General features: G+C 54.5%; 4 protein-coding genes across 18 annotated transcripts in view; 2 read left to right on the top strand and 2 right to left on the bottom strand.

Moving 5' to 3' along the window:
- The first annotated feature begins 113 nt into the window (after positions 1-113).
- LOC136372522 (cytosolic purine 5'-nucleotidase-like) lies at positions 114-5,416 on the top strand. 10 transcript variants are annotated; one of them, XM_066337151.1, is made up of 18 exons: positions 754-1,125; positions 1,603-1,676; positions 1,763-1,880; positions 1,959-2,054; positions 2,141-2,232; positions 2,308-2,380; positions 2,495-2,588; positions 2,698-2,751; positions 2,873-2,956; positions 3,091-3,132; positions 3,218-3,325; positions 3,486-3,552; positions 3,644-3,814; positions 3,991-4,042; positions 4,134-4,194; positions 4,317-4,493; positions 4,651-4,752; positions 4,852-5,416. In XM_066337151.1, exons 1-18 carry the CDS (start codon positions 1,040-1,042, stop codon positions 4,897-4,899), a joined length of 1,599 nt encoding a protein of 532 aa, XP_066193248.1. In that variant the 5' UTR covers positions 754-1,039; the 3' UTR covers positions 4,900-5,416. The 10 variants fall into 10 exon arrangements, with proteins under 10 accessions (XP_066193254.1, XP_066193250.1, XP_066193248.1 ...); XM_066337152.1 differs by having other exon boundaries at positions 757-1,125; positions 2,323-2,380; XM_066337157.1 differs by lacking the exon at positions 3,644-3,814 and having other exon boundaries at positions 114-1,125.
- A 2,917-nt stretch (positions 5,417-8,333) lies between these two features.
- Positions 8,334-17,262, bottom strand: CKAP2L (cytoskeleton associated protein 2 like). Of its 3 annotated transcripts, XM_066337142.1 has the most exons (8): positions 15,360-16,111; positions 14,067-14,133; positions 11,733-12,832; positions 11,112-11,304; positions 9,737-9,892; positions 9,317-9,380; positions 8,876-9,023; positions 8,334-8,784 (listed from the first exon to the last, which is right to left on the bottom strand). In XM_066337142.1, exons 1-8 carry the CDS (start codon positions 15,593-15,595, stop codon positions 8,541-8,543), a joined length of 2,208 nt encoding a protein of 735 aa, XP_066193239.1. In that variant the 5' UTR covers positions 15,596-16,111; the 3' UTR covers positions 8,334-8,540. The 3 variants fall into 3 exon arrangements, with proteins under 3 accessions (XP_066193239.1, XP_066193241.1, XP_066193240.1); XM_066337144.1 differs by lacking the exons at positions 14,067-14,133; positions 15,360-16,111 and adding an exon at positions 17,123-17,262; XM_066337143.1 differs by lacking the exon at positions 14,067-14,133.
- Positions 15,369-21,114, bottom strand: LOC136372525 (interleukin-1 beta-like). Of its 2 annotated transcripts, none has more exons than XR_010745503.1 (6): positions 19,706-21,114; positions 19,572-19,620; positions 19,303-19,489; positions 19,029-19,199; positions 18,432-18,919; positions 15,369-15,426 (listed from the first exon to the last, which is right to left on the bottom strand). XR_010745503.1 is itself a non-coding variant. In XM_066337164.1 (6 exons), the coding sequence occupies exons 1-6, from the start codon at positions 19,744-19,746 to the stop codon at positions 18,475-18,477; spliced, it is 807 nt and encodes a 268-aa protein (XP_066193261.1). In that variant the 5' UTR covers positions 19,747-21,114; the 3' UTR covers positions 18,211-18,474. The 2 variants fall into 2 exon arrangements, 1 of the variants encoding a protein (XP_066193261.1); XM_066337164.1 differs by lacking the exon at positions 15,369-15,426 and having other exon boundaries at positions 18,211-18,687; positions 18,774-18,919.
- Positions 21,115-21,246: 132 nt separating this feature from the next.
- Positions 21,247-25,822, top strand: part of OGDH (oxoglutarate dehydrogenase) — a 32,100-nt gene continuing 27,524 nt past the window's right edge. For all 3 annotated transcript variants that reach the window (XR_010745502.1, XM_066337139.1, XM_066337140.1), the window contains exons 1-2: positions 21,247-21,344; positions 24,651-24,899. Coding sequence is in view for 2 of the 3 variants with exons in the window: in XM_066337139.1 (XP_066193236.1) it covers positions 24,678-24,899 (222 nt within the window). In the remaining variant the exon portion in view is untranslated. The remainder of the gene's footprint in view (positions 21,345-24,650; positions 24,900-25,822) is intronic.

Genomic DNA, 25,822 nt, shown 5'->3' with positions numbered 1-25,822 from the left:
AGTGCTGCCTATGGTTCTGGGGATTTGGGATATGGTAGGGGCCAGGTACTGCCCCGTAGCCCTCCCTGCCTTGGCCCTGAGCCCTGGGAGAGAGCTGGGGGCAAAGATAAGAGCCCCACGTGCCCCCTGGATAATGGGAGGAGCTGTAAACAGCCCTGCGCAGGGGTTATCGGGGCCCTACACCTGGGGGCGGCTGCCCCTGTCATCAGCCCTATCCCTGGTGTGGGGGGATGAGTGCGCGTGTTCCTGTGTCCGGCCGTGTGTCCGTCCCTCCACAGCTCATGGATAACAGTTGCCCTGCCGCCCCTCCATGTGCCGTGGGATACTCCCTCCTGCCTGGGTCAAGGCCGGTCCAGGGGCCCCGCGTCAGCGGCCCCGGGGTGTCGCAAGAACCTCGGTGGGGGCCAGCCGGGAGTGCTTGAGGGCGGGGGACGGTCCCATGGGGCGACGCACGTAGGTTTCAGGAGGTGCTTTATGTGCTGCGTGGAGACGCTAACCCAGCGCCGTAGGGCGAGGGTCGATGTGTCCCACGGGACGTGGGTGCTCCATCCTGTCCCGGATTCCCCGTTGCGAGGCCAGGGTGTATTCGCCCGGCCCCCGCCGCGGCCGCTGCGCCCATCGGGGCGGCTTTGGGGCGGCGGAGAGGCCGGTCCCTGACCCCGGTTAATGATTCGCCGCCGGACGGTTGCCAGCGGCGCCGCTGGGCAAACAACACCCACGGCTCTGGGCCTGGGGGTCGCGGGGGTGGACACCACGGGGGCAGCGTGGTATCACGGCCGAACACGGTGGCACGGGGGAGCCCCGTTCAGGGAGGGCACGGGGAGCCCTTCCCGTGTGCGGGGGCCACGCGCGAGGAGGTGCCCGTACCCCGTGGGGGGGGCCGGGTCCCATTCGGGGGTCACCGCCTCGGGGTGCGCGGCTCCGTCCCGGTTGCGCTGCCCGAGGCGGGGCCGGGCACGGCCGGTGGCCGGGGCGGGGCCGTTCCGCAGGGCGCCGTTAAAGTTGCGGCGGCCGAAGGCGGTGGCCGGAGGCGGTGGCCATGGGCAGCGAGGGGCAGCGGGGCCCGGCGGCCCGAGGCCCGGGGCAGGGCGACCCGCAGGCCCTCCGGAGGGACTGCCAGCACCGGTGGGCTGAGGAATGCGGGGGGACTGGCGGGCAATGGGCGCAGCAGGACTTGGGGATGCGGGGCGAGGGCTTGGGGAAGGATGGGTGGGAGGGCACATGGGGAGAGGAGCAGGACCCGAAGAAAGGATCCCGGGATTCAGGTATGGGAGAGGACGCGTGTTTTATCGGGAGGGGGCAGAGACCCTGGCTGTCATATAGACATGCCGGGGTGGGGGCAGGTCCAAACAGTAGTCACTGTCCCCACTCCCTGCACACCCTCTGCCCCTCCTTCCCCCCTCCAACTCCATTTCCAGCTCCACGGCCCATTTTCCTGCTCCAATAACTTGCTATGGGGCCCTAGGCTGGGGTGAGCACACAACCCTTCCAGAGCACTGACCAGAGATTGGGATAGGGAAACACGACCACATCTCTTCCTCTATGCCACCCCCAGCCCTAAACCTCTCCTCACCCTGTAACTCCTCCCATGGTCACCCCCAGGATCTTTGTCAACCGGAGCCTGGCGCTGGAGAAGATCAAATGCTTTGGCTTTGACATGGACTACACCTTGGCCAGTGCGTTTTAGGGGGGCTCTAAGGCAGGGTGGGGTAGTGGTGGGAATCCCCCAGCCCCTGCCCTTATCCCCCTTTCCTGCCTACAGTGTACAAGTCCCCTGACTATGAGGAGCTGGCCTTCGCCCTGTTGCTGGAGCACCTTGTTGCCATTGGGTACCCTCCTGAGATCCTTGCCTACAAATATGACCCCACCTTCCCCACCCGGTTGGTTTGTGGAGGGGGTCCAGAGATGGGAGGGGAGGGGAAGTGAGCCCCCCACCCACTGACAGCTGTGTGGTGCAGGGGACTGGTGTTTGATGCCCTGTATGGGAACCTGCTGAAGGTGGATTCCCACGGGAACCTGCTAGTCTGTGCCCATGGCTTCCGCTTCCTCAAAGGGTGAGTCTGGGAATTCACCACCCCTGGGGCAGGGGGAAGTTGAGAGGTCCCTCAGGGTGGAGTGCAGTTCCATGCTCCCTCCCCAGGGCCGAAATCCTCCACTATTACCCCAACAAGTTCATCCAGCGGGATGACATGAAGCGCTTCCACATCCTCAACACTCTCTTCAACCTCACAGGTGAGTAAAAACCCCCATTGTCCTGGCCCTCCCACCACCCTGAGGTGCTGTCCTGCCCTGCATCCCCTCTCACAGGCCTCTCCCACACAGAGGCCCACCTCTATGCCTGTCTCGTGGACTTTTTCACCAACTGCTCCAGATATGTCAAGTAAGAGGGAGGTGGTGGGTGGGGGATTGGTATTGGACCAGATGGGGTAAATCTTGGGGGAAGTTTCCCTTTGCAGGGCAGCCCCTTCACCCCCTCCATTCCTGACTGTTGCAGCTGTGACACCGGCTACAAGCATGGGAACCTCTTCATGTCCTTCCGCAGCATGTTCCAGGATGTGCGCGAGGCCATGGACCATGTCCACCTCTCTGTGGGTGCAATGGGCAGGGGCTGGTGGTGGTGGGTGCTCAGACTGCTGGGGTTTTCCCACATGCATGCCCTGGGAGATTGTGGCCAGCCCCACCTCACCCCTTCTGCAGGGCTGTCTCAAGGAGAAGACACTAGAGAACCTGGAGAAGTATGTGGTGAAGGATGTGAGTTGTGCAGACCCCTATGGACCCGTCCCTACTCTGCTCCCCTCATCAATTCCTTGTGGCCGCCTCTGTATTCCTTGTGGCCGCTTCTGCTTCCCCCCACTGACTTGCCCCTCACTAGCCCCGTGTGCCACTGCTGCTGAGCCGCATGAAGGAAGTGGGGAAGGTCTTCCTGGCCACCAACAGTGACTACACCTACACTGATGTGAGTAGGGAGTGTCCACATCCCCCACCACCAGGTCCAGCTGGCCCTAGACGGGGGAGGCAGACGGGATGTGTCGAAGCACAGGCAGGGTCTGCCTTCCGTGGGGGCAGCAATGATGCTGGATGTCCTTGCAGGCCATCATGTCCTACCTGTTTGACTTCAGCAATGAGGACAAGGTGAGTCTGTCCCCACTGTGGAGTGGGTGGGACACGCTGGATGCCATCAGCATCTTCTTGTTGACCCCCTCCCCGGCATCCGCAGGCTGACGTCCCACAGCGCCCCTGGAGGTCCTATTTCGACCTGATTGTGGTGGACACCCGGAAGCCCCTCTTCTTTGCCGAGGGCACTGTCCTTCGCCAAGTCGACACGGTGACGACCTCTTCCCTGCTGCAGGGCTAGTTGGGATGGTGGGCACTATTTAGGCACCTGGAGAGCTTCCGTGGGCACAGCAAGGTAGACTAATGGCTGGTCGGCCACCAAACAGGCACAGATAACAGTGTCCCCATCCTGGGGTCCTCTTTTCCTGCAGGACACAGGGAAGCTGCGCATTGGGACATACACTGGCCCCCTCCAGCACTGTGCTGTCTACTCCGGTGGTAAGTGCCCAGCTGGGCTCTGTTTGGGCCCTGTGGGCAGCATAGGGGAGAATACTCTGCCCCCCCCCACCTTAATCCTCGGCTGTCACAGGCTCCTCAGATATGGTGTGTGACCTCCTGGGTGTGAAGGGCAAAGACATCCTCTATATGGGGGACCACATCTTTGGGGACATCCTCAAATCCAAGAAGCGGCAGGGCTGGCGCACCTTTTTGGTGGTTCCTGAGCTGGCCCGTGAGCTGCAGGTCTGGACAGAGAAGAGTGGTGAGCAGTGCCGGGTTGGGAACACAGACTTTGCCATGCAATGGGAGGAGGCCTGGAGCCTCCTACACCCCTTGATGGCAAAACTGCCTCAGTGGCCATTGCCCTGACCCTCTTTGTTGGTCATGCTGGGCAGTGTGTGATGCTCCTGCACTGAGCTGGCCCTGTTGCCCTTGCAGAGCTGTTTGAGGAGCTGCGGAGCCTGGATGTTTTCCTGGCCGAGCTGTACCAGTAAGTCAGTTGGGGTGGGAGACAGGCAGGGGTGGAAGCATCTGTGAGGAACTCTCCAGGTAAGCCCTTAGCTGGGTCTGATCCATTCCAGGCACTTGGACAGTGGCAGTAATGAGCGCCCAGACATCAGCTCCATCAAGCGTCGGATCCAGGTGACAACCAGGGCACTATCCCAGCTGACACACAGCTCAGCTCACTCCCCTGCCACGACTTCCTCCGTGGGGGGGCCCCTCAGGGGCCGTAGGGCGCCCTGACTGTCCTGCTACGCCCACAGAAAGTCACACATGAGATGGATATGTGCTATGGGAAGATGGGCAGCCTCTTCCGCTGTGGCTCACGTCAGACACTCTTTGCCAACCAGCTGATGCGCTATGCAGACCTCTATGCTGCCTCCTTCATCAACTTCCTCTATTATCCCTTCAGCTACCTCTTCCGGGCACCGCCTGTCCTGGTATGCAGCCCCCAGCGCCTGCTGGTCACCAACTGCGCCTCAGTTAACCTATCTGCCTGAGGGGGCCATGGGGCTGATAGAGGTGTTGGGTGGGCACCCAACCCGTTGGCTGGCTGGTGCCAGCCTCTCTCTGGAAGCTTTGTCCACCTGCCCACAGATGGCCCATGAGTCAACAGTGGAGCACTCTCGCCTGGACTCAGGGGATGCGGTCACTGCCCTTCCTCCCTGGCTGGCCCAGCATGGTGATCCTGGCCAGCAGGTGGGTGGCAGGGAACAGAGGGCAGAAGGACATGGGCATCCTGCCACCCTGATGCCCTTGGGATCCTGTGACCACTGAGCCCCTTCTGCACTGTCTCAGGTCCCCCAGGACTCGAGTGGGGAGGAGGAAGATGATGGAGAAGCCTGACCATATGCCAACTGCTGTCATGCCAGGTGCCAGACCCACAGGAGGGCATGCAGTGGCCCTGGACTACTTGTACTGCCAGATTAAAGCCACTCATTGCCAGCTACCACCTCTGGTGGCCACAGGTGGCTGGTGACTGACCATGGTCTCTGACCATGGTCCCTGTCACACCTGTCCCTGGGCAGTTGGGACCTTCTCCTGACTGTGCCCAGAGACAGAGAGGCCCCCCCTAGCCTGCTAGCTCCTGCTCCTTTAACCTCTCCTCACTTTTCCCACCAGCTCAATGCCAGCCTGGGACTGTCCAACACCAGGGTGAACAGGCAGTGCCACTGCTGCAGTATCACTGGAAGCCCCACTGCAGCAGTTGGGGTCCCAGCAGCTCCTCCCCTTTTAGCCTCTGGGCCTGGCCAGGAGCACTGCTGTGCTGGGTAGAGGGGGTGGAGCTCTGGTGGAACCCCCTTCACCTGCTGTTCCCCTCTTTTTTCTTCCCTTTTCTATTTATAAAAGATACTCAAAACTCCTGGCAGTGCAGAGACATAAAATTGGCTGCTTCAAAGGAAAAGTGGTTTGTCCCTGCACCTGAGAGGTGGAGGCAAACGGCAGTCTCCAAATCCTTGTCCAGCAGCTAGGGCAAGCACAAGCCCCTGGGGAGAAGGTGGCAGCCCTGAGTTACCCTACCTCTGCAGAGGGGGCCAGGCCAGCGGCACTCCACAGAGTGAAGCCAACCCTATGCCAGAACTCCAGCACATTACTCTGAGACTCCTGCCAGCATCCATGACTCAATAGAGATGCTGAGCCAAGGCTGGGGTTGGGTGCATTGTGAGGGAGAGGGGAGGCAAAAGAGCATGATGGGGCCAGGACCACTGCTTGCTGGGGCTGGGTGGATGACAGTAGGGCTCCCCCGCCTTCCACAGCTGCCATATGGTCATTGTTCACAGCAGAGAGCACCTGCCGATCCCCTTGCCAGCCCCTTGCCTGGTACCTTGTGCTGCTGCCAAGTGCAGGGACAGCAGCAGACGGGGCCTGAGTGCTCTCACAGGGCTCATCTGCCCCCAGACCCCAACCATGTCCAGGAGTTGGGGGCCTGGCCTGCTGAACCCCAAGGTCCTCTGCAACTGTTGGAGCTGCTGTTAGTCTTGGGGCCTGCACAGAAGCTGCTGGGACAATGCAGGTCCCTGAGCCCCTGAGGCAGACCCTTTGCTACCACCTGTGCCTCAAGAGACCAGGTCTGCACCTATATGCCTCTCAGCAGGGGACATACAGATGCTGTCCAATGTTGGAGTCCAGGACATTCCCTTGGATGGCCTGGGACCCGAGGAAGGGAATGTGAGCCCTGCACAGGGGGTGTGGAGCCGGTCCAGGGGGCGCAGAGACCTTGGCACAGAGCCCAGGAAAACACCGGGTCTGATTTTAATCCATGGGAGAGGCTTCCGACACTGAGAAAGGAATTACCACCGGGATGTGAAAACAGTAGTTTAGTACAGTAGATGATACAGAATTCAGTAGTTTTAGAGTTTATAGAATAGAAGTAAATGGGGACAAGATGGCGGAATTTGGGTGGTACCTCATGTACTTCTCCTTCTTCCTCACCCTCCATCTTTTGGGGTGGTGATGGCACAGAGTAGTTAGAGTGGATTGGATCAAAGTAGAAATGACACTTTTAGTGTGGGCACTTAGGTATTGGTACAAAATAGTAAGTAACTGACACGTAGTTATCTGTATAAATGTTAGGGAACATCCCATTGGGAGGCATTCGCCTCGTGTCCCAGCTGCTGTCCGGACCTCAGCTGGGAGCAGAGAAAATTTTGAGATACCAAATAATAAACAACACGAGAAACCTGAAAACAGACCTTGAGGACTCTGCTTTTTTATACCAACGCGACTCAGGGCTTTTAGAGGGCCAAAGACTTTAAACCACCTAAATCTCGGGTGAGGAAACCCCCCATGAGAATTGGCGTCCCTGGGTGGGCACCTCACCAAGAATTGGCATCCCTGGGTGCTTTCCAGTGGACAGACAAAGCCCTCTAAAGCCAGGAAAAAACCCAGAGAAGACAGGGGAAGAATTGTGGCCAAAGCAGCTGACTTCAACTTCGCCTCGGACAGACGAATTCCAAGGGCCCTGGACTTGTCACCCTGAGATCTGCTGGTCGGTGATCAGGCTACCTCCGGGACGAATTTGAGAACATCTGCACCCTGTTCTTCAGTTTTGGTGAGACCAGTCAAATCCAGAACACATGGGGGTGGGAGTCTCCCAGGAACAACTTAAGATCCTATCTACTTTACGAGTAGTTATGTCTGCACATCCTGCAGGCCTTCCTGAAAAGGAGCTTCAAGCTCTGCTTTTGTGGGTTTGGTGTAACTTTCCACATTGTGAAACCCACGTCCTATTTGAGCCGGCATTTTGGCAAGAGGCAAATAGGGAACTGTACCACAGGGCAACTAAAAAGGATAAAATGGCTGTGAGGCTGTTGCCTGGAGGGAGAATCATGCTAGAGGCAACTTCACATAATAAAAAGGCAGTTCCTCCTTCTTTACAGCAGCGGAGGGCTGCGCAGGAGGAACAGAGCAATGTTTCTTCTGTTGAACAGCAACGAGCTGCTTCTCAGCAGCAGGCAGGTCCCATATCTCCTAGTGGGAATGTGGGAGGGGATAGCCAGCAGCTTCCCCAAGATGAGGCACATAAATCACAATAGCCTATCTCGGCGCCTCAAATTCCGAAACCTGATTCCCCGATGCCGGTCCCGGGAAAGAAAAAACTTGTACTTCATCCTAGCGATCAGGATAGAGACATGCTTTCTTTTGAGGCATGTCCCCTGGACATGGGACAATTGCCCCAGAGGGGGGAACGGGAAGATTTAGATCAGATTCCACCTAGAAGTCCGTTTACCCCACCCAGACACCGAGCGAAATCGCTTCGCCATCCCTTCCTCCACCCGAGCAAGGACAGACACAACAGCGGGGAGGGGGAGTGAGCCAAACACCAGAGCAGCAGGGAAAACGACCCCAAATCACGTCGGCGGCAGGAGGAACGTGACGGGGGGCAGCAGAAAAACACACCATGTCAGGGGGGAGCGGATCGCGGGGGAAAACAACTCGCGGGCGATCGTCGGGATTTTGAGGACCGCGAGACTGGGACAAAGGGGGAGGAAAAGCCCACGCCGGTAGTTTGGTGCAGGGTGATGATGAGAATTGGCGTCCCTGGGTGGGCACCTCACCGAGAGTCCAGGTAGGGCACGAGGCAATTCCAGACCAAATCGCTTCGGACATTTCACACACTGTGAGGTGCCTGGAACATTACCATCTGACTGACACCATTCTACAGCAGGAAAACCAGAGTGTGTGTCATGTGGCACCAGAGCTGAGGGCAGTCCTGAGGGACACAATCTCAGGAGACAGAGCCAGTGTCTCCACACCATTCACTAGCCCACACACATCTCTACCACAAGTTTTAATATATGTAAACATTTAAACATAAATATAAGAAAAACCATTTAAACATTAATATATGTAAGCATTTAAATCTTTGATACAGGCTTATTCTGTGCCATCCCCTCTCCTCTACATCTGAGGGGCAACAAGAACAGCCAGGGGCACGTGTACAAGGCAGCATGGTGGGCAGGCAGCCTGCCCCTGCTGGGAACCCCTCAGGAGCTCTTGAGGGAATATGAACTCAAACCCTCTAGCTCTGTCACTTCTGGCAAAGCCATGTTTTTCCGGAAGAAGAAGCAAGTATCTTCCTCAGCATGCAGGATTTCACTGAGGGATGACACCACAGGGTCATGGTCCTTCAGCATCTCTGGGTAGTGACTCCTAGCCCTCTCAATTCGCACTGCGCGCCGCACAGGTGTCAGAAATTTCAATTTTGGGCCTTCCAGGAATTCCCTTCCTCTATGGAGAGAACAAGAGCCTTGGGTAAACCCTGCAGAGGACCACTGGCATGGAGGGTGTCTGCTACCACAAGCAGGAGGTTTAGCCTTACCTGGACACAGATGTAACCAGTAACTTGATGGAGGGGGGAAGGGAGTTCACAGGCCTCCCCACCAGGCCTGGAGTCGATGTTGTGGGCTGCCTCTCACCTGGACAGGGTGTCCTAGGCTCCCAAGGAATGGGTTCCTCCACCTCTTCTCCTGGCAGGAGAGGAAAAAGGCAACACAGTTGCAGAGAGCGACTGCTGGGGAGGGATTACACCTGGGCACTCTGGACAGGGGCAGGGTGCCTGCTTGCAGAGGCTTGCTGGGCCAGGACCCTCCCTACCCAGGCAGTGTCCCATTTTTCAGATCAGGATTCCAGACCTTCACAATGCTCATGAGGAGATACAGGAGGTGCTGAAACAGACTATAAACCATGTTGCCTCCTGGCTGGCAACACCAGGGAGCCCCCGCCTGCCCATGCTTCAGTCAACGCACAACACTCAGGTTACCTTCCGGTGTTTGGCCTGCATGCTTCAAAATATTGAGAACAGTTTCCCTGAGCTCCTCGATTGGCTGCAGGAAAAGCAGAACGTGGGTCAAGGCAGGTCTGGCATGGGAATGAGACTAGAGTTACAGCTGAATAGGAGGAAAGGCTTTTGCTGCACCACAACACCCCATGTTGAGGACAGCAGGAAGAGGCTGCAGGATTCCCCTTTGCCCAGAGGGATCCATCAGCACCCAGCACAGCTGGCCAGGTGCCCACCCTGTACAGGCATATCCTGCGGCATGGAATGGGACTGGCATTTCTAAAGGACTTTTTCACCAGCAACTAATGCTGCTAAACTCATTCCAAAACCTGGCCCCTAGATCTCGAGGAAGCTCTCCAGTGCAGAGGCAGAGAACACAGACAGCTGGCATGCCCCACTCACCTCAGCCCCAGCACTGACTGCTTCTCTGTACAGCTGCAACACGTCAAAGGGGCCATTTCGGGCCAGCAGCTTTGCTTGGCAGATCCAGAATTTGGCAAATTTCTCAGCCTGGGGCACAAGGGACAGTACTCCCGTGAGCTCCTCTGCATGGACACCCTACAAAGAGAAGGGTAAGGGCCTGAAGAAAGGTGTCCATGGCATGGACAAGTGTGTGCACCAGGAAGCAGTCTGTGCCTGACCACAGCTCCTGGCACTCTTCAGGAGGAGGGCCTCAAAAGTCTGGGTTTGCAAGTCTCCTACATAACCATAGCAGATAAAAGCTGTCCTGCCTCTATCTTCCCCTTGGATAATTGAGTCTAGTATTCCAGAGGGGTGTCAAAGGATAGGCTTCAGTGTTGGCATTAATTGGGGCCAGTAAACCCTGGAGCAGGGCTAGCAGTGTTCCCAGCAACTGTTATCCACCAGGGCCTTACCTCAAGCTGTGACACCCACCAGGGCTCTACCTCAAGTTGGCTCAATTAGCCCAGGCTGCTGCTGGAGACTCACTGCCAGGTTCCAGGACACTGTCAGCAACATACACAAGGCCCATGCTGGCTTTGGCTGGGGTAGAAATAATTTCCTTCCCAGTGGTTGGTATGGAGCTGTGGTTGGGATTTGTGATAAACACAAATGTGATGATAACAAGTATTTTCACAATTGCTGAGCAGGATTTACACAGAATGGAGGCCTTTTCTACTTTTTGTGCTGTGACAGTGGCAAGGAGGCTGGGGATGTGTGGGAAGCTGAGAGGAGACACAGCCAGGAGAGGTGACTCCAACAGACCAAAAAGATATTCCAGACCCTATACTCAGTATATAAAGTGTGGGGGGACATTTGGAGTGATGCTGTTTGTCTTCTCAAGTCACCACTGCATGTGACCAAGCCCCACTCTCCTGGAGGTGGTAGAACACTTGCCTGGCCATGGGAAGCAGAGTCAATGTTTTGCTTTGCTTGTGTGCACAGCTTTTGCTTTCCCAATTAAACTGTCTTTACCTCAACCCATGAATTCTTTGTGTTTTACCCTTATGAGTCCCTCCCCAGTCCTGCTGGTAGAGGACTGTGTGAGCAGCTAAATGGGGCTTGGCTGCTGGCTGAGGTTAAACCACAAGAGTCTTTCTTGACACGGTACCTTTCCATTGTCCCAGTCAGCGCAGCTCACTGCATGCCTTTGGCCTACCCATAACTTTGTGAGGACTTTTATTTTCCTATGTTCTGCCTCTGGCAACTGAACACTTGTTCCCAATCCCTCTTAGCCACTGGAGGGACATGGCCCTCATCCCCTGACATGCTCCAGCAGAGGAGAAGCTCATTCAAGCAGCTCCGTTCCCATTCCCACCTCCTCAATGAGCTCCAGGCACTCAGTTAATATGTTGTTGATCTTCGCTTGGCAGTGCTGCTCTGGATTCTCTTGCTCCTCTCCTGCTTTGACCTTTCTGCAGGATGGCTTCACTCCCTGCTTCTGAAGCAGCTTCATTGGTGGCCGCTTGTATTTCTTGCCTTTGGATGCCAACCACTCCTCCAGCTGTTTCCTGTCCAAGGACCAAGAGATCACAGTTACTACCCCAGAAGCTTGGCAAGAGCTGGCTGTTTTTCCTTGGAATCTCTCTTTAGCCAACTTCAGCTGCTTAAAAAGAATCAGTATATCTATCTGAGAAACACACCCGAGCTCTAGACTGGGAAAGGAAAACACTCTCAAGTGTAAGCCTTGAGGCTAAAGCAGGAGAGTGGCTACACACTTTCCTTCCACTTATTGAATCAGTGGGAGAGGAACCAAGGGTGCCACCCAACATCATCCCCAACCGCTTATTTTTCAGGACATCAACCTCCCAACAAGCTTTCACTGACTAAAGACTTTGGACTCTGTTTTCAACAGGATGGTGCTGGTTCACCCAGTCAAATCTTTTGAACTCTGCTGTTTCCTGGAGACAGGACCCAGGCAGCCAGAGCTGCCACTTACCTACGATCTGCAGCTGATGGGATCCTTGGAATGTGCCTAGCCTGCATGCTATTTGCCATCAGCAGCTCTGGTTTAAGCTGATTTCTCTGACTTCTCAAATCATCCTCAAGTACATGAGTTTTGGAATTGTGTATGCTGCAAGACTGGCTTGGGTGACCTGTCCCTTGGGATGCTGCCGTGTGTCCAGGAGGCATCACCTTCATGTCCCTCCTGTCCATACCCTCTTTAACCATGGGCCTTGGACATGGCGAAGGGACACCTGGGTTCAGGCTGGATTTCAGGTTTGTGGTCCCCTGGGGCTTGCCCAAGGTGGGAGGCTTGGTGGGAAATCCTCTCACTGGGAGAGGTTGGCTGTGGTGTTTCAGACTTCCCCCTGGGGCTGTACCAGGTTGCATCACTGTAGAAGTTTTTCCCTGGCTTGTCCCTGGGTTTTTATGTAGCAAATTAGCAGAAGCAGGAAGGAACCGAGAGGGCTGCACTGGCTGAGTTCTGATACTTGTATTTTGAGATATGCTCTTTGATTCTGGCAGGGATTTCCTGAATTTATCCAGAACTGGCTCTTCCTTAGCCTGGTGGTTACTAATTCTGTCTTTTGGACACAGAACAGGCCTTGACGTTACAGCTGAGCTTTCCCTGTGGGCCAAGACTCTCTTCTTCTTCTTGAGACTTTTTGCATCAGATTGGAAAGTTCTGATCAGCTCTGGGGATGTGGAGGTTTGTGGGTCAAGGTTTTCTTTGTGGCAGACCAGCCTGTCCTGCAGACCCTCATTCAGGGAGTGAGGTGCCCCAGGAGGAGGGTGGTCACTTCCCACCTGAGGTGCTGCTGCAGTAACAGTCTCCCGTGCAGACTTCAGGTTCCTTCCTGGATTTAGGTGACCAGAGCTTGAAGATGGGACCCTGCCTCTAGTCTGTGCAGATGCAGGAAGTGTCACATTGTTCCCTGGCTGCACTGGATGCACCCCTCCTGCTCTCTGGGATGTATTTGAAGGCTTCTTCTGAGCAGTGTGGCCAGTGTGCTGTGTGGATTTGGCTCCAAGCTTGCCATCCTCTTGAGCACCCACCGTCACATTCTCAAGAACATCCTTTTTGTTCCTGTCAACCTGGAAAGACAAAGCAGCCCTCAGCTCCAAGGAGAGCACAGCTTGGTCAGACCCTGACAGCTGGCCCAGGAGACAGTCATGTGACAAAGCAGCTGTCAATACAACAATAACATAACACCCACCTGGACATGGGCAAAGCATCAGTCTCCCAAACTGAAATGCCTAACTAGGCTAAACTCCTTTGAAAAATAGCTAGCTGACTCACTGCCAGCTATTTAGCAATCTGTGGTATGTCCCCCATTTGGAGTCAGGAACTCATGACCCTGACTTGAGGATGTGGTTTGCAAAGCAAGCTACAGATCTGAATTGCAGCCAGGATGAAAAATTATGATAACTAAAATACATTCTCTTTTGACCTGATAAGCAAGTCATCCTGAATGAGACCTTTTGAGCTCTCTTGGACTGTATGGGCTGTGACCAGCATCTCCCTCTGAGTGGGGCTTCTCAGAGCCAGCAAACTCTCATGTTTGCTGTACTTGGAGGAACAGCAAATGATGCCAACAAAACCTGGGCTGATGCCCCCTTTCCCCAAAGCTCAACCCTTCGCGTGTTGAGAAGATACAAAGGCAGCAACATGAGTCTTTCACTGATTTTGAGGGGAATTTTTCACAGATATATACCTTGTATAAAATCTTTGGGTTCATGTGTGTGTAAGTATGCTAGAGTGAATGTTCCATGAATGTGGCTTTCCTTGGTTCTTAAGTACTTTAGATTTTTAAGTCAGGCCTGTGAGCAAGTTATTATTGTGTTACAGTAAATTCTATGCAAATCCTTTGTTAAATTCTTGAACTTAACCTATTCATTAAGTGCTGTTAAGTTTAAGTGCTGTTAGAACCCTCAGGCCTAAACTGTTGGTCAAGCCCAGTGCTCAGATTAGCAAGGCAGTCTGCTCTGAATCTTGTGACTCAGTGGACTATCCTTATTCCTTTTTGTCCCTACCCTTTCCTTCTTCTGCCTCACTCCCTCAGCCTCCACACAGAATTTTTGGGTTGGTTTTAGTTTTAGATTGATTAATTTTAGCTTGCTTTTTCTCTATGTGCTTTTACCATCCAGTAAGTAGTAGAGTGAACCTTGACAATGAACTTTGTCTTGCATTCACTTTTATATGAAACCTGCTTTTGCTGATACATTTACCAGTAATTCTTTAAGCAACCAGAAAACACTCATTCGTGACAGGGGACCCCATTCTCCCCAGACTCACTTAAAGCATGAAGGACTCAAACTTCTTACTTACATGCTTGAGTTTAGAAACTGGTTCTAAGGGTGCATTCAGGTGATTAGTCCAGACCTTTAAAAAGGGTCTGTAAAAGTCCAACAAGTTATCAGGTTATTTAACAGCCATAAGAAAAGCAGAAAGAGTTAACTATCTAACCCACTGCTGGTTGTCTCAGACACAGGAGATTAGAAGTAGCTTTCAGAAATCAAACACCTGTCAAGGAATACTACCACATACTATTAATTCTTTTTCTTTTGTGTGGCAACAGAAAAGCGACACAGGCCATTAACATCCAAGGTTGTCACAAAATTTCCCATGGACAACAAAACTAACCAAAATAATTCCTGCAGGTGGTGGTCTGGCAGGTAGTAGGTTTGGAGGCTCCCAAACTCCCCTGTGTGCCACAGACAACTGAGGCCATGCTGCTGCCATGCTGCAGGTTATAGTGGTGCCTCAGAGAATCCTGACCAGAGGTCACTGCAGTGTGGCTGATCCACAAGCCCAGCAGCTGTCCAGGCACTACAGCTAAGCAGGAAGGTAGGAGAGCAAGCCACTGTCAGCTCCCACAATTCTGTCCTCCCCTCCTCCTACGCAGAGAACTGAAGCCCTCTGACAGCAGCAGCTGTGTAGTTCTCCCATCCCTCTGCTCTAGGGTAGCAGTTCAGTCCTCTGGGAAGATTAATGCCTGCCTAAGTTTTTAACTGTAAGAAAGAGCCTAGAGGGTGAGGGCCATCTTCTGCTCTGCCCAAGTGCTGCACTATGCCAAAAAGAAAGGTCATGAATCTTCTCTCATTTCTATTAGTGGTGTTTCCCAGAGCCTGGCAACAGGGACTGGTTTGCTCTTTGATCCTGCTTCTTCTCTTCACGTTTTCCTGCCAGATGCACAGAAAATGCCCTTTCCTGATATTAACATATTCCAAAGGCCATTGGAAGCTGCCATTAAAAACCAGTGGTGAGACTCCCATCACCCTTTCCTCGAGATCTGGTTCCAAATCTGAATTTTTTAACAGCAAGGCTTGTTCTGCCAGAGTCAAGAGCTGAGATGAGAAAGTTTCACAGAGTCTCATAAAATATACAGAAGATACACCATCAGCCATTGGAAAATGCAAACATTCAAACCATGCCTTTGCTCCTGCTGCTAGTAACTATAGACTGGTGCCAGGGTGCTGTGGCAGCAGAGCCCAGACAGCAAGGCCCCTGTGTTCTTTGTACACAGGCCAGAGAAGGTAGACACTGGCCAGTGGGGAGAGCCAGCTATACCACAGAACTTTACGTATTATCTCATCCAAGACCAACATCCTCCTAACTTACTTTGCACTTGGGCATTTCAGCCTTTCCTCGGCTTCTTGGCAGTTCTGCAGCTGCGTCCTTCGTTGCGCTGCAGAAAGATGACAGGAAATGCAGTGGACACAGCATGGCCTCAGTACTCCAAGAATGAGTACCCATGACAATGAATTTCTGTTACTTTCAAACACTACATTGCACATCTCTCGACCTCCCTGCCTGGGGAGCCTGGCAATGCTGCTCTTAGAAACTCCCACGGACATGATATTGCCCAGAGGCCCATCTTAAGCTTCCTGACACTCACAGCGTGATGCCACTCAACACCTCAACCGTGCACGACTCAGTTTGCAGAAGAAAACGAGAGATGCTGCCCATGATTCCACTTCAGCTGCGTATCCCACAGGCCTGCACTCATGCCCTCTTCTAACACAAGTAAGAAAAAAAAAGCAAGGAGTGTCTCAACAGGAGGACAGAGAATACTTCTGACACCCCCAGTTTGGCTGCAGCACCAGGGCATCTCATAGCCAGAGCCCAGCATCACTCCATCCCCAGGGCCCCAGTCTCTAATACTCTCCCAGTCTCACCCGATTGTTGCCTCGGGTGAGACTGCTTTCCACTGTTTGCATTTTGTTCTCACGCAGCTTCAAGTAAACTATGCATGTTTTTAGAAAATTATCTTTGTTTACATACTTCTCCTCTTTGGGAGGAGAAAGATGATTGATGGTTGTCCTGGGTTGACTACGATGCCTCTGTATCACCAATCGTGTTCTGCGTGTGGTGTAGGTTGTGCTCTTTAAGAGTGGTTCTGAGGGTGAGCAGGGAAGAAGACGGGAGCAGTTTGTTTTTGAAAAAAAAACATTTTTTTTTTTTTCTCCCTCGGGATGGTGTGTTGGATACTTCGGAGAGGTTTTTTTTTCCTTTTTAGTTAGTTTTAGCTAGGTGAGGGAAAGAAGCTTCCTGGACTGTTTTTCTGTCTTTTTCTTGGGACTGTTTAAGTCTGCTCTGGACTGAAAACTCAGAGAAGTCTCTGGGATCCGGCATCCGTGGCCCACCAGGGGGTGGACCTCGGCCTTTTCCAGCACCAGAAAGACTGAAACTAACTTCTGGCGAGAACCTCCTCAGTTTGCCATCCCTCTTCGGAGCAGCGAGAGGTTTTGTTGTTTAATTTTCCCATCCCTCATGCCCGTGGGCATTTTGTTTGTTAAATAAATAGTTTTTTCCACTTTTCTCTGAGGATTTCCCCCCCCCCCCCCCCCCCGGACCTGCTGGGGCTGGGGCCGTTTGGGTTTAATCCCCAGAGGAACCCCACTCAGAGGTTTCCTCCCAAATTTGACCTAAACCAGGACAATGGTGACGTTCACCAACGAGGTCGAAGAGGTGGCTACCTGTGTAGCCAGTCTTGGCCTGTCTGTAAAATTGTATATATTATGGAGTCAGAAAACTAAAGAAGAAGCTTTCCTGCCTGACCTCCTGTTGGCCTGCCTCGTCCTTTTGTGCTCCTAACAGCAGCCGCAAGGGTGACCCTCCGTCACACCCACATCTCACCCTGGGCTTTGGGGACATGTCAAGCCCCCCCTGCCCTCTGCTTCCCAAGGCTTCCACTGAGCCCCAAGAGCAGCATGACCCCCCCAACACATCCCCAGTCCTCCCACACTGCCTTCTCCCCTACCGCGTCCCTGGGCTCATTTTGTGGGCGCCTCCCGCGGGTTCACACCCCCTCACTCACACCGCCCCCATTCAGCCTCCCTCCCGAGGCTTCAGCAGCCCCCCAGGCCGCCCCTGACACCCACCCCATAGGCCCCTCTTTGCCCGCCTCCAGTTAAGCACTCTCCCAGAACTCGCGGCCTCCTCACGAAGTACCCGCCCCAAAGAGTCCGCACGTTGCAGCACTCCCGCATCGCAGGACCTCATTGCTCCGTTCTCCTGCACCCCCCAGTACCGGGATCCCTCAGATCCAGATCCAGATCCGAGGCTCCCGACCGCTCCATCCCGGGCGCTGCCGCAGCACGACGACCAGCACTCCCAACAACCGCCGCGCCGTCTTTATTTGCCACAGCCTTCTTCAAACCGACCAATGGAGAGAGCCAAACGCCAGCTTTGGCTTCGTGATTGGTTGAGGGGGGTAGGGGGTGGTGACAATGCGCCCCCTCCCGTCGTCGCAGCCACCGGGGCGGGGCGGGGCGGGGTCGGGGGCGGGGCGGGGTCGGGGGCGGGGTCGGGGGCGGGGCGGGGTCGGGGGCGGGGCGGGGCGGGCTGGTGGGTGCCTGCAATGACACGCGTTGCAACCCTGTGACAAGCAGCGTCGTGCCGCACTGAACCAGGCCACAACGTGCCACGGCACGGTGTGCGATGCCGTTTCACGTCTGGCCACGCAATGTCACGCCATGCCATGCAATGCCACATAATGCCATACCACGCCGTGCAATACCACAAAATGCCATGGCACACCATGCTACACTGCACCATGCTGTGCCACATGATGAGGCATGGTGTGGTGTGAAATCGCACGACATGGTACACCACATCATACTATGTCATACCATCCCACACCCTGTAACGCCGCACTATGCCATGCCACTCATTGTCCTGCTGCACTGTGGCCCACCATACCATGTGCTGGCCACAGCTGGGGCAGACATGACAGTTCCAGGCAACTGTCAGGGCTGCTGGCGATCCACTGTGGGATGCCCACCCCAGTCGCCTCCCAGCTGTGGTGTGGGCATGGAGACAGATGGTGGAGGGTCCTGCATGGGTCAGGGTGGTCCCTGGGCTGTGGGGTGGCCCATAATTCCCTGGATTTTCACCCAAAAAGCAGCCAAAGCAGAATGATTTTCCCATCCATAACCCCATCCCCCATGAGCAATGAGCTGAGCAATGCTGTCCTAGAAAACTTTTTATTTTCACCTCCATCCACATACAAATTAAAAGCAAAAATAAATAAGGGGGCACAAAAAATAAATACCAAAGCAATGGGGAGACACAACAAATAAATAAATACAGATTGGGGTGGCTCGAGCCCATGGGGCCCAGAGCTGCTAATTTCACATGAAATAGATGAACAGGGGGGTTGTGTCCCAGGAGATTGTACTTAGTACATACAGCCTGAAAACCGGTGACTGCCGGTTGGGTTGTTGTAGGGTCCTCAGCGCCCACTCAGCTCATAAGTAGCAATGTTCACCTGGTCTGGGGTGTTCGTGATGCCGACAGGCTGGCGGGGCTGCAAGGATGTGCAAATGAACCAGCCGGGGAAGGCAGCCGACTCAAAGCGGGTGGTCCCCTCAGCTGGGCTGTCCAGGCGGTAGAAGATGAAGCGGGTCAGCTCCACACTCTCAATATCCCTCCTGATATCAGCTTCCTATAGCAAGAGGGGTGAAATGGGGGTCAGGGTGGAGTGGAGACCCCAGCCTCACAGAGGACGGACTGGTGAGACTCCCTGCTCACCTCCAGCTGCAGCACAGGCTTGGTGCCACTCATCACACATGACATGTAGAGCTGGTAGCCCTTGATACCCAATGCCACTGGGACCCTTCCAGACCCTGGACCACCCTGCGATGACCGGGGACGGTACAAAGCAATGTTGAGCTTCACTGCAGAGAGAAGGAACAGGTAAATGGGTGATCCTGAGGTTGCAGGGTAGCTCCCGGGTGGTCCTGGGTCTGGGGACAGGGACATTGGGATGGGAGCATAGGCTCTCACCTTTCCGTCCAGCAGAGGGTCCCTGCAGGTGCAGGGCCACCAGCTGGGTGGGTGACTCCAGCACGAAGCACTTGTGGTCAATGTCCAGGATGTCAAAGGACTGGGAGCGAGTGTAGCGGAAAACGGGTGCCCTGGTATAATTGCCCCTGATGCACTCAAAGGAGACGGGTTCTGTGGGGAGCAAGACAATCAGGAGGATGCTGTTCCCAGGTCCAAGAGTATCCCCCAAGAATATCCTCTGGCTGGGGTGACACCCCTGACATCACCCTCGTACCAAAAATATCATCCAAGAAGCTGCCAAGGTCACTATCAGCAAAATCGTGTGATGGCTGCTTTAGGAGCCTGGTCACAGCAACCACCAGGACGGCAGCCTGGCGAAAGGTCCTGGAAAGGTGTCCCTTTGTCACTGTCACCTGGATGCCTACTCCAGGTGATGTCACCTCCAAGTCCAGTTGGGGCTTCTGGGGAAGAAAGGGGATGCAGGGTGAGAGCCTGGCTTCCATACAACATGGACCCTCACCACTCCCATGACCCTAGCATTACCTTGTGCAGGCAGGGACAGTTGGGGCCATACAACGTCTCCTCGTTCAGGCTGAAAGGCAAAGAGAGATGGTGAAGTCAAGGTCAGGAATGCAGCATCACATCCCCAAAGTCCTCTCTGGGAAGTCTGTTCTTACCTGCTGCTCTCCAGTGTGTCCAAATCAGGGACAAATGCCATTGCTGCCACTGACTGCAGAGTCCTGGGCAGAGACTTCACAGTACTTGCAAACTTCTGAGGCGCTTGGCTGCCTGCTCCTGCTAGTCCTGCCTGCAGTGTTGCTTGGCTGCTCTCTGAGTCCGGTGTCAGTGTGGCTGGTTTTCAAGAGTCGCTAGAAGGAAGCGCTGTCAGAGTGGGATTTCCAGGTTTCGCAATGCCTGGTTTTGCTCAATTACTCTGTTGAGACTGGAGGGGTGGAGGGCTGGGGTGGTTGTCCCCAAGCAGTGCAGTGGAGAGGTGGAGCATGGAGCAGAGCAGGGGATGCTCCAGGACCAGAGTATGGGGCAGAGCAGGGGGTGATCTCGACCTGGGTTGTGCAGAACAGAAGGGCAGAGCAGAAGGATGCTCCAGGGCCAGTGAGTGGGACAGGGAGCAGAGGGGATATTTGGGGTTGATGTATGGGGCCTGTGACCATGTGCCAGCCTGCCAGTCAGCTGATCCAGCAGGGATCTGGACTCACTCAGCACCAGCTCTAACCCCAGTCCCAATCCCAGCCCTAGCCCAGCTGTGATGACACTCACCCTTGTCAGGGCCAGGGATTGTGGGTGTCCCAGAAGGTGTCAGTGGTGCAAGTGCTGCCTCTCCACCATTTCTTCATGGCTTCCTCCTGCACTGCCCACACCCCTGGTACCGTGGCAAGCTGTGCCTCCTCTGTCACCCCTCTTGTCCTCACTGCCCCAACACCAGTGGGTGCAGGACCCTCGTGTCTGCTCAGTTTCTTGTGCCCAGTCATGCCACCCCGGGGACATGGTCCTTCAGAGTCATGGCCTTTAGACCATCCTCATGGTCCATCCAGTGTGCCGGAGATTACATCATGCTGAGAGGGCCGGGGATGTGCGTGGCCGGGTTTGCGTGGACTTGGGTTGTTGGGGTGTTTTCCTGGCACCTGTTTCACTTCCTCTAAGTGCCATCCAGCCCTGCACAGCTCCTGGCCACCATGACTCATCATCAGGAAACTGCCAGAAACGCAGAGCTCCCAGAGCACCTCCAGGGCCCTGCTGGGCATCTACTGGTTTTCACACGCAGTGGGATATCCCCAAAACCCTGAGGTGCCCCAGGGCAAAGGGTCCTCCACGACACAGTGGAGGCACCTAGACCATGGCAGAGGTCACCAGGCCACAGGTGGGGTCCTGAAGCCACGATGGGAGTCACCAAGCCATGACGAAGGTTGTGAACCATGAACCGCGGTGGGTGTCCCCTGGCCATACCAAGGGGCTCCAGGCTGTTATGAGAGTTCTCTGGCCATAGCGCGGCAGTCCCCAGGCCATACCAAGGGCGTCCAGGCCATGCCGAGAGTTCTCTGGCCCATACCGTACAGTGGACCCCATGCCACACCCGCGCCATACCGCGCCGTGCCGTACCGTGCCTTGCCCAGCCCACGCCGCGCTCCGCCCCCTCCCCGCTGGTTCACGCCGGACGGCGCAGCCGCATTGGGCTGGGATCGAAGGGCGTGACAAAAAGGGCGTGGCGACGCGACGTGATGACGCAGGGGCCGGGCGGGACCGGTGGTCGGGGTGCTGTCAGAGCCGGGGCCACGAGCAGAGTGTACGGACACGCTGGTGGGTTCCACGGCAGGGCCGGACGATGGGGTCGGACCGTGCCGTGCAGGAGGGCTGGGAACGGGGGCCGGCGCTGGAGCGGAGCGGAGCGGAGCGGAGCGGGGGCCGCGCCGGGGGCCGCGCTGGGCCGGGTGCCCGCGGTCGCGCCCCGGTGTCCTTGGCGCCGCCCGGGCGCCTGGAAGGAGGGGAGCGAGGGGGGCGGGATTGTGGCGAGATGAGCAGCCCTGCGGCCAATGGGAAAGCTTCAGCTGCTCGCTTTTCTCCTATAGAAAGCGAGGGACGCCAAGCCCGGGCGGCGGTGACGGGTGGTGATTGGGGGGCGCGGGACGGGGGCGGGCCTGGCGCGCTCTCGTGGGCGGGGGGTCCCATTACCCTTTCCCGGGGCTACCGCGCGCCTGACGATCCCTCCCGGTCCCCCCATGCCCTCGCTGGGTCCCGCTGCGGATCCGCTTCGTTCCGTTTGCCCGGTCGGGGAATGCTGTCCGAGGCTGCGGAGATGTCTAGTGGCTTCTGGTGGGCCGGGGTCGGCCGTGTAGCGGCCACAGAGGGTCTGCCCCGGCCCCTGCCCACCTTGAAGCCCGCGCCTGCCGCGGGCTCAAAGTTGCCCGGTGCTGGATAAGCTGTGGCTGCAGCTGGTGGCTCTGGCCCCGCCGCTTCCTGGAAGGTGGAATTTGTGCTGTTTTTAACCTTGAAAGTATTTCTAAGTCGCAAGTCGTTACCAAGTACCTGCTGTGTAGGCTGACGTCCCCATCCCGGCTGCGGGTGGGTCACATTTAGCACGTTGATCTGCTTATTGGCGCGCACTGAGCCGTCATCTTTTGTGGGCATTCTTGGGGTTTGGCCTTTTAGTGAGGTTCGGGCTGTGACTGGCTCCCCCCCTGCACTCTCTTCAGTCGTCACTCCCAGTGTGACCTTTGCATTCCTGTGTGACCCTGATATCCCTTATCTCAAAGTCGGTTTCGTTCATCCTTGCTTCTGGTTCTCTATTTTGATCCAACTTGCAGTCATCCCAGCTCCAAGCTTGCCTGTCTCTGTCCAGGCTCCTAGCTAACCCTTCCTGCAAGAGATCCTCAAAGAGAAGGTAGTTCTGCTCACTTTGGGTCAAACTCTGGCATTAACCTCACTGTTTTCCAGAGAGGTCACTGGATGCTGCTGAGTGACAGCACCAAAAACTGGACATGAAACTGGAGATGATGATGATGCTTCTGTCCTAAGGCTTTTCCCCTGCCATATGCATGCCTGTGCTCTGGCACCTGATTCATTTGGCTCGCTGAAATATCACGGAATCATGGAATGTTCTGAGTGGAAAGGGATCTTAAAGATCATCAGTTCCACCCCCTACCATAGGCAGGGACAACTTGCACTAGCCCAGGTTGCTCCAAACCCCATCCACCCTGGCCTTGGACACTTCAGGTATCCAGGGGCAGACACAGCTTCTCTGGGCAACTTGTTCCAGGGCCTCCCCACCTTCACAGGGAAGAATTTCCTCCCAATATCCCATCTAACCCTGTCCTCTGGCAGTGGGAAGCGAATTCCCCCTGTCCTGTCGTTCCAGGCCCTGTCTAAAGTCCCTACTCAGCTCTCTTAGAACCCCTTTAGGGACTATGAGGGTCTCTAAGGTCTTCCTGGAGCCTTCTTTTATCTAGGCTGAACATCCCTAACTTTCTCAGCCTTTCAGAAAAACAACAGCATGTGTTTTGCTTTGTAGATCTGATGAGGTGAACTGGGAGAATCCACAGTGCTGTGGCACTTGTGGTCCTGCAGCTGCTGGCCTTTCTTGCCAGGTGTGATTGTGGGCAGGGTGGAAACAAGTGGTTCTCTTTTTCTTATGGGTAAATCTGCCAAACACTGTCTGCATTCAGGTGACTCTGGATCTTCCTCAAGCTCTTTGAACTGAAACCTTATGGTTTGCAATGGGAAGTGTAGCACCTGTCATGCTATGCAACCAGAACTACAGAATGACAGAATATTCTCAGTTGGAAGGGATCCACAAGGATCATCAAGTCCAACTCCTGGCCCTGCACAGGATCATCCCCAAGAGTCACACCCTGTGCCTGAGAGTGTTGTCTAAATGCTTCTTGAGCTCTCAGTTTAGTGCGTTAACCATTTCCCTGTGGAGTCTGTTCCAGTGCCCAAACACCCTCTGGGTGAAGACCTTTTTTCTAATATCTAACCTAAACATCCCCTGATGCAACCCTTCGGTCCTGTTATTGGTCACTACAGGGAAGAGATGAGTATCTGAACTAGATTCAGCAAGACAAACCTAGAAGGCTGGCTAGCAAAATGCTGGTCATGAAGATGTGTTGTTCTTTCTAGTTTCTTGTGAAATTTCATTTTAATGTGGTGAACACATGATAACTGCTTTGACATTGGGCTGCTGCTCGTTAAACTGGTCTGGGATATGGAAACCAGCCAGCTGGGTCACTCTAGCCTTGGGTCCTGCCTCTTGTGGGAGGAGCTGGGTGGAAAGGGCAACTCTAAGAAGAGTCGCTCCAAGTGCCTGCACTTCCTTCAGGACGATCTCCAGTGCTTTGCTTGGGCTGTGATGATTGGTTGTCTGTGTGTTAAATGCCATGGCCAGCCCTGTGGCAAATCCCTGGCTAACCCCAGGCCTCCCAGTATGTGTCCTGCTGAAAGCGGCAAGGTGGGACCTCTCAAAGGTCCAACACTGGCTCCAGGTTGCTTTTCTGGATTCTCTGAGCAGGGGAGAGCCCCTCTCTGGGTCTTTCATCTGCACTGATATTCCTGGGTCTGGGCTTTTGAGGAGAAGCAGTCTTTCCTGGAGCCCACTTCTCAAGTGCTTTGCACTGCTATATCCCTACTTTACAAGTGATTTTCCCTGTAGATGGTTTCTTCCCAGCTTTATCCTAGTGCACGTCACAACAAACCAAGAAGAAAACCTTGGCCAAGCAGAGTGGTCAGAGAAATGGAAGTCCAGACCTCCCTGGGAGGGAGAGTGATGGAAGAAGCTGAAATCAAGAGATGTGGGTGGCTTGGATGTTCAGTGGCTCATCCAAGATAAATTTGCTACCCATCAGATAAATTTGCTTTGCACTGTTGTGACAGAGGAGATGATGGTGCCATGCTGCTTGGGATGGGAGAGGCAGCCCTAGCCATGCCAAGTTTACTGAGCAAAAAATGCATTTCCAAGCCATCAGGGACCTGGCTGTGGGGTAGGGTGGATGGATTAATCCAAATTAAAAATCGATCTTAAGCTTGATTCTCCGTGCTTGGGGGAGGGAGTGGTCTCTGTTCAGTGTTCTCCTGAAGTAGTTCATAACCCACTCTTCTGTTCTCCCTCAACAGGAACTTGTGTGACGCAACAGGACAAAAATGCTTAACTTAAGGACTTGTGCAGCAAAACTGAGGCCATTGACGGCCTCACAGACTGTAAAAACAATTTCCCAACACAGACCGGCAGCACCCAGGACGTTCCAACAGCTCAGGTGCTACAGTGCACCGGTGGCTGCCGAACCATTTCTGAGTGGGACTAGTTCAAACTATGTGGAGGAAATGTATTATGCTTGGCTGGAAAATCCCAAAAGTGTACATAAGGTAAGGATTAACCTTGCCAGGATGTCATCTTTACTTCTCTGTGTGTCTGAGCAGTGGGTGCAGGGTAAGTGCCACCTCTTGAGGAGGAGTGAATTCATCTGTAGGGGCTGGATGTTTGTGGATGGTCCTTCTGCCTCTCTTTGTCCAAAAGAAACAGCAGCGATTCCTTGAGCAAGAACCAAGAGGAGCTTTTTCTGTTCAAGAGGGAACGCCGGTGGGCTTGGGACACAAGGCAGCATCCTGGATCAAAAGTGGATACAAGGAATGGCTTCTGGGAATCCATCTGTAGCGAGCTCCCAATGCTGTATTTTTTCCGTCTCTGATGGTTCATCAAGAGGGTTGATTCCAGAGTGGAGGATGAGGAAAAGGGGCAAGGAGGGTATTCTCCACATGGTGGCTGGTTTCCTTTTTGTCTCAGGCATGGGTGGTATTCCGTGTTGGGGCACATGTAGCTGAGCTTGGCTTTGAGCTTCTGTGTGTAAAGCCAGGCTGCTGATGTACAGATGGGGAGGGTGACAGGGCCTGGTGGCCAGAGGTATTCCCACCAGCTGCTCCTAAACTGAAAACTGGGAAAACAGTCCATCTGTGGGCAGTATGTGCAGAGGTCTGTCCTGATCTGATCCCTGAAGCGCTTCCAGCAAGGCTGAGCCCAGCAGGTAAGAGCTCAGCTGGGAGGAGGTGTTCTGAAACCTGACAGCATTTTTTTCCCCATCTCCATTGTTTCACAAGGAAAATGTTCCTCCAGTGACTAAGTCTCAGCATTACCCAGGGGATTTCTAGGACAGTTTTGAACATGTCCTGATGTGGACCAGGGATTTTCTTTATTTATAAGCCATGTGTAGACCAGAATAGAATGATGAATGAGCAGTTGAGGGTATAAGGGAATCCTATGCTCCAGCACTCATGGCAGTTTTGATGTGTTT

This window comes from Sylvia atricapilla, chromosome 28 (genome assembly GCF_009819655.1).
Source record: "Sylvia atricapilla isolate bSylAtr1 chromosome 28, bSylAtr1.pri, whole genome shotgun sequence".
Taxonomy (NCBI): domain Eukaryota; kingdom Metazoa; phylum Chordata; class Aves; order Passeriformes; family Sylviidae; genus Sylvia; species Sylvia atricapilla.
Note: the sequence above shows the minus strand (reverse complement) of the source record. Positions and strands in the feature narration are given on the sequence as shown.

What these genes read in the sequence shown, in the direction of transcription:
- LOC136372522 (XM_066337151.1), top strand. Translation starts at nt 1,040, where the DNA reads ATGGGCAGCGAGGGGCAGCGGGGCCCGGCGGCCCGAGGCCCGGGGCAG. An exon ending in AGAAGTATGTGGTGAAGGAT is followed by an intron (nt 2,752 to 2,872) that starts GTGAGTTGTGCA and finishes GCCCCTCACTAG; the next exon opens with CCCCGTGTGCCACTGCTGCT. An exon ending in GGTCTGGACAGAGAAGAGTG is followed by an intron (nt 3,815 to 3,990) that starts GTGAGCAGTGCC and finishes TTGCCCTTGCAG; the next exon opens with AGCTGTTTGAGGAGCTGCGG.
- CKAP2L (XM_066337142.1), bottom strand. Translation starts at nt 15,595, where the DNA reads ATGTCCGTGGGAGTTTCTAAGAGCAGCATTGCCAGGCTCCCCAGGCAG. An exon ending in CTGAAATGCCCAAGTGCAAA is followed by an intron (nt 14,134 to 15,359) that starts GTAAGTTAGGAG and finishes GGACTTTTACAG; the next exon opens with ACCCTTTTTAAAGGTCTGGA. An exon ending in CCATCAGCTGCAGATCGTAG is followed by an intron (nt 11,305 to 11,732) that starts GTAAGTGGCAGC and finishes GTCCTTGGACAG; the next exon opens with GAAACAGCTGGAGGAGTGGT.
- LOC136372525 (XM_066337164.1), bottom strand. Translation starts at nt 19,746, where the DNA reads ATGGCATTTGTCCCTGATTTGGACACACTGGAGAGCAGCAG. An exon ending in ACTGTCCCTGCCTGCACAAG is followed by an intron (nt 19,490 to 19,571) that starts GTAATGCTAGGG and finishes TTTCTTCCCCAG; the next exon opens with AAGCCCCAACTGGACTTGGA. An exon ending in AGCCTGTGCTGCAGCTGGAG is followed by an intron (nt 18,688 to 18,773) that starts GTGAGCAGGGAG and finishes CTCTTGCTATAG; the next exon opens with GAAGCTGATATCAGGAGGGA.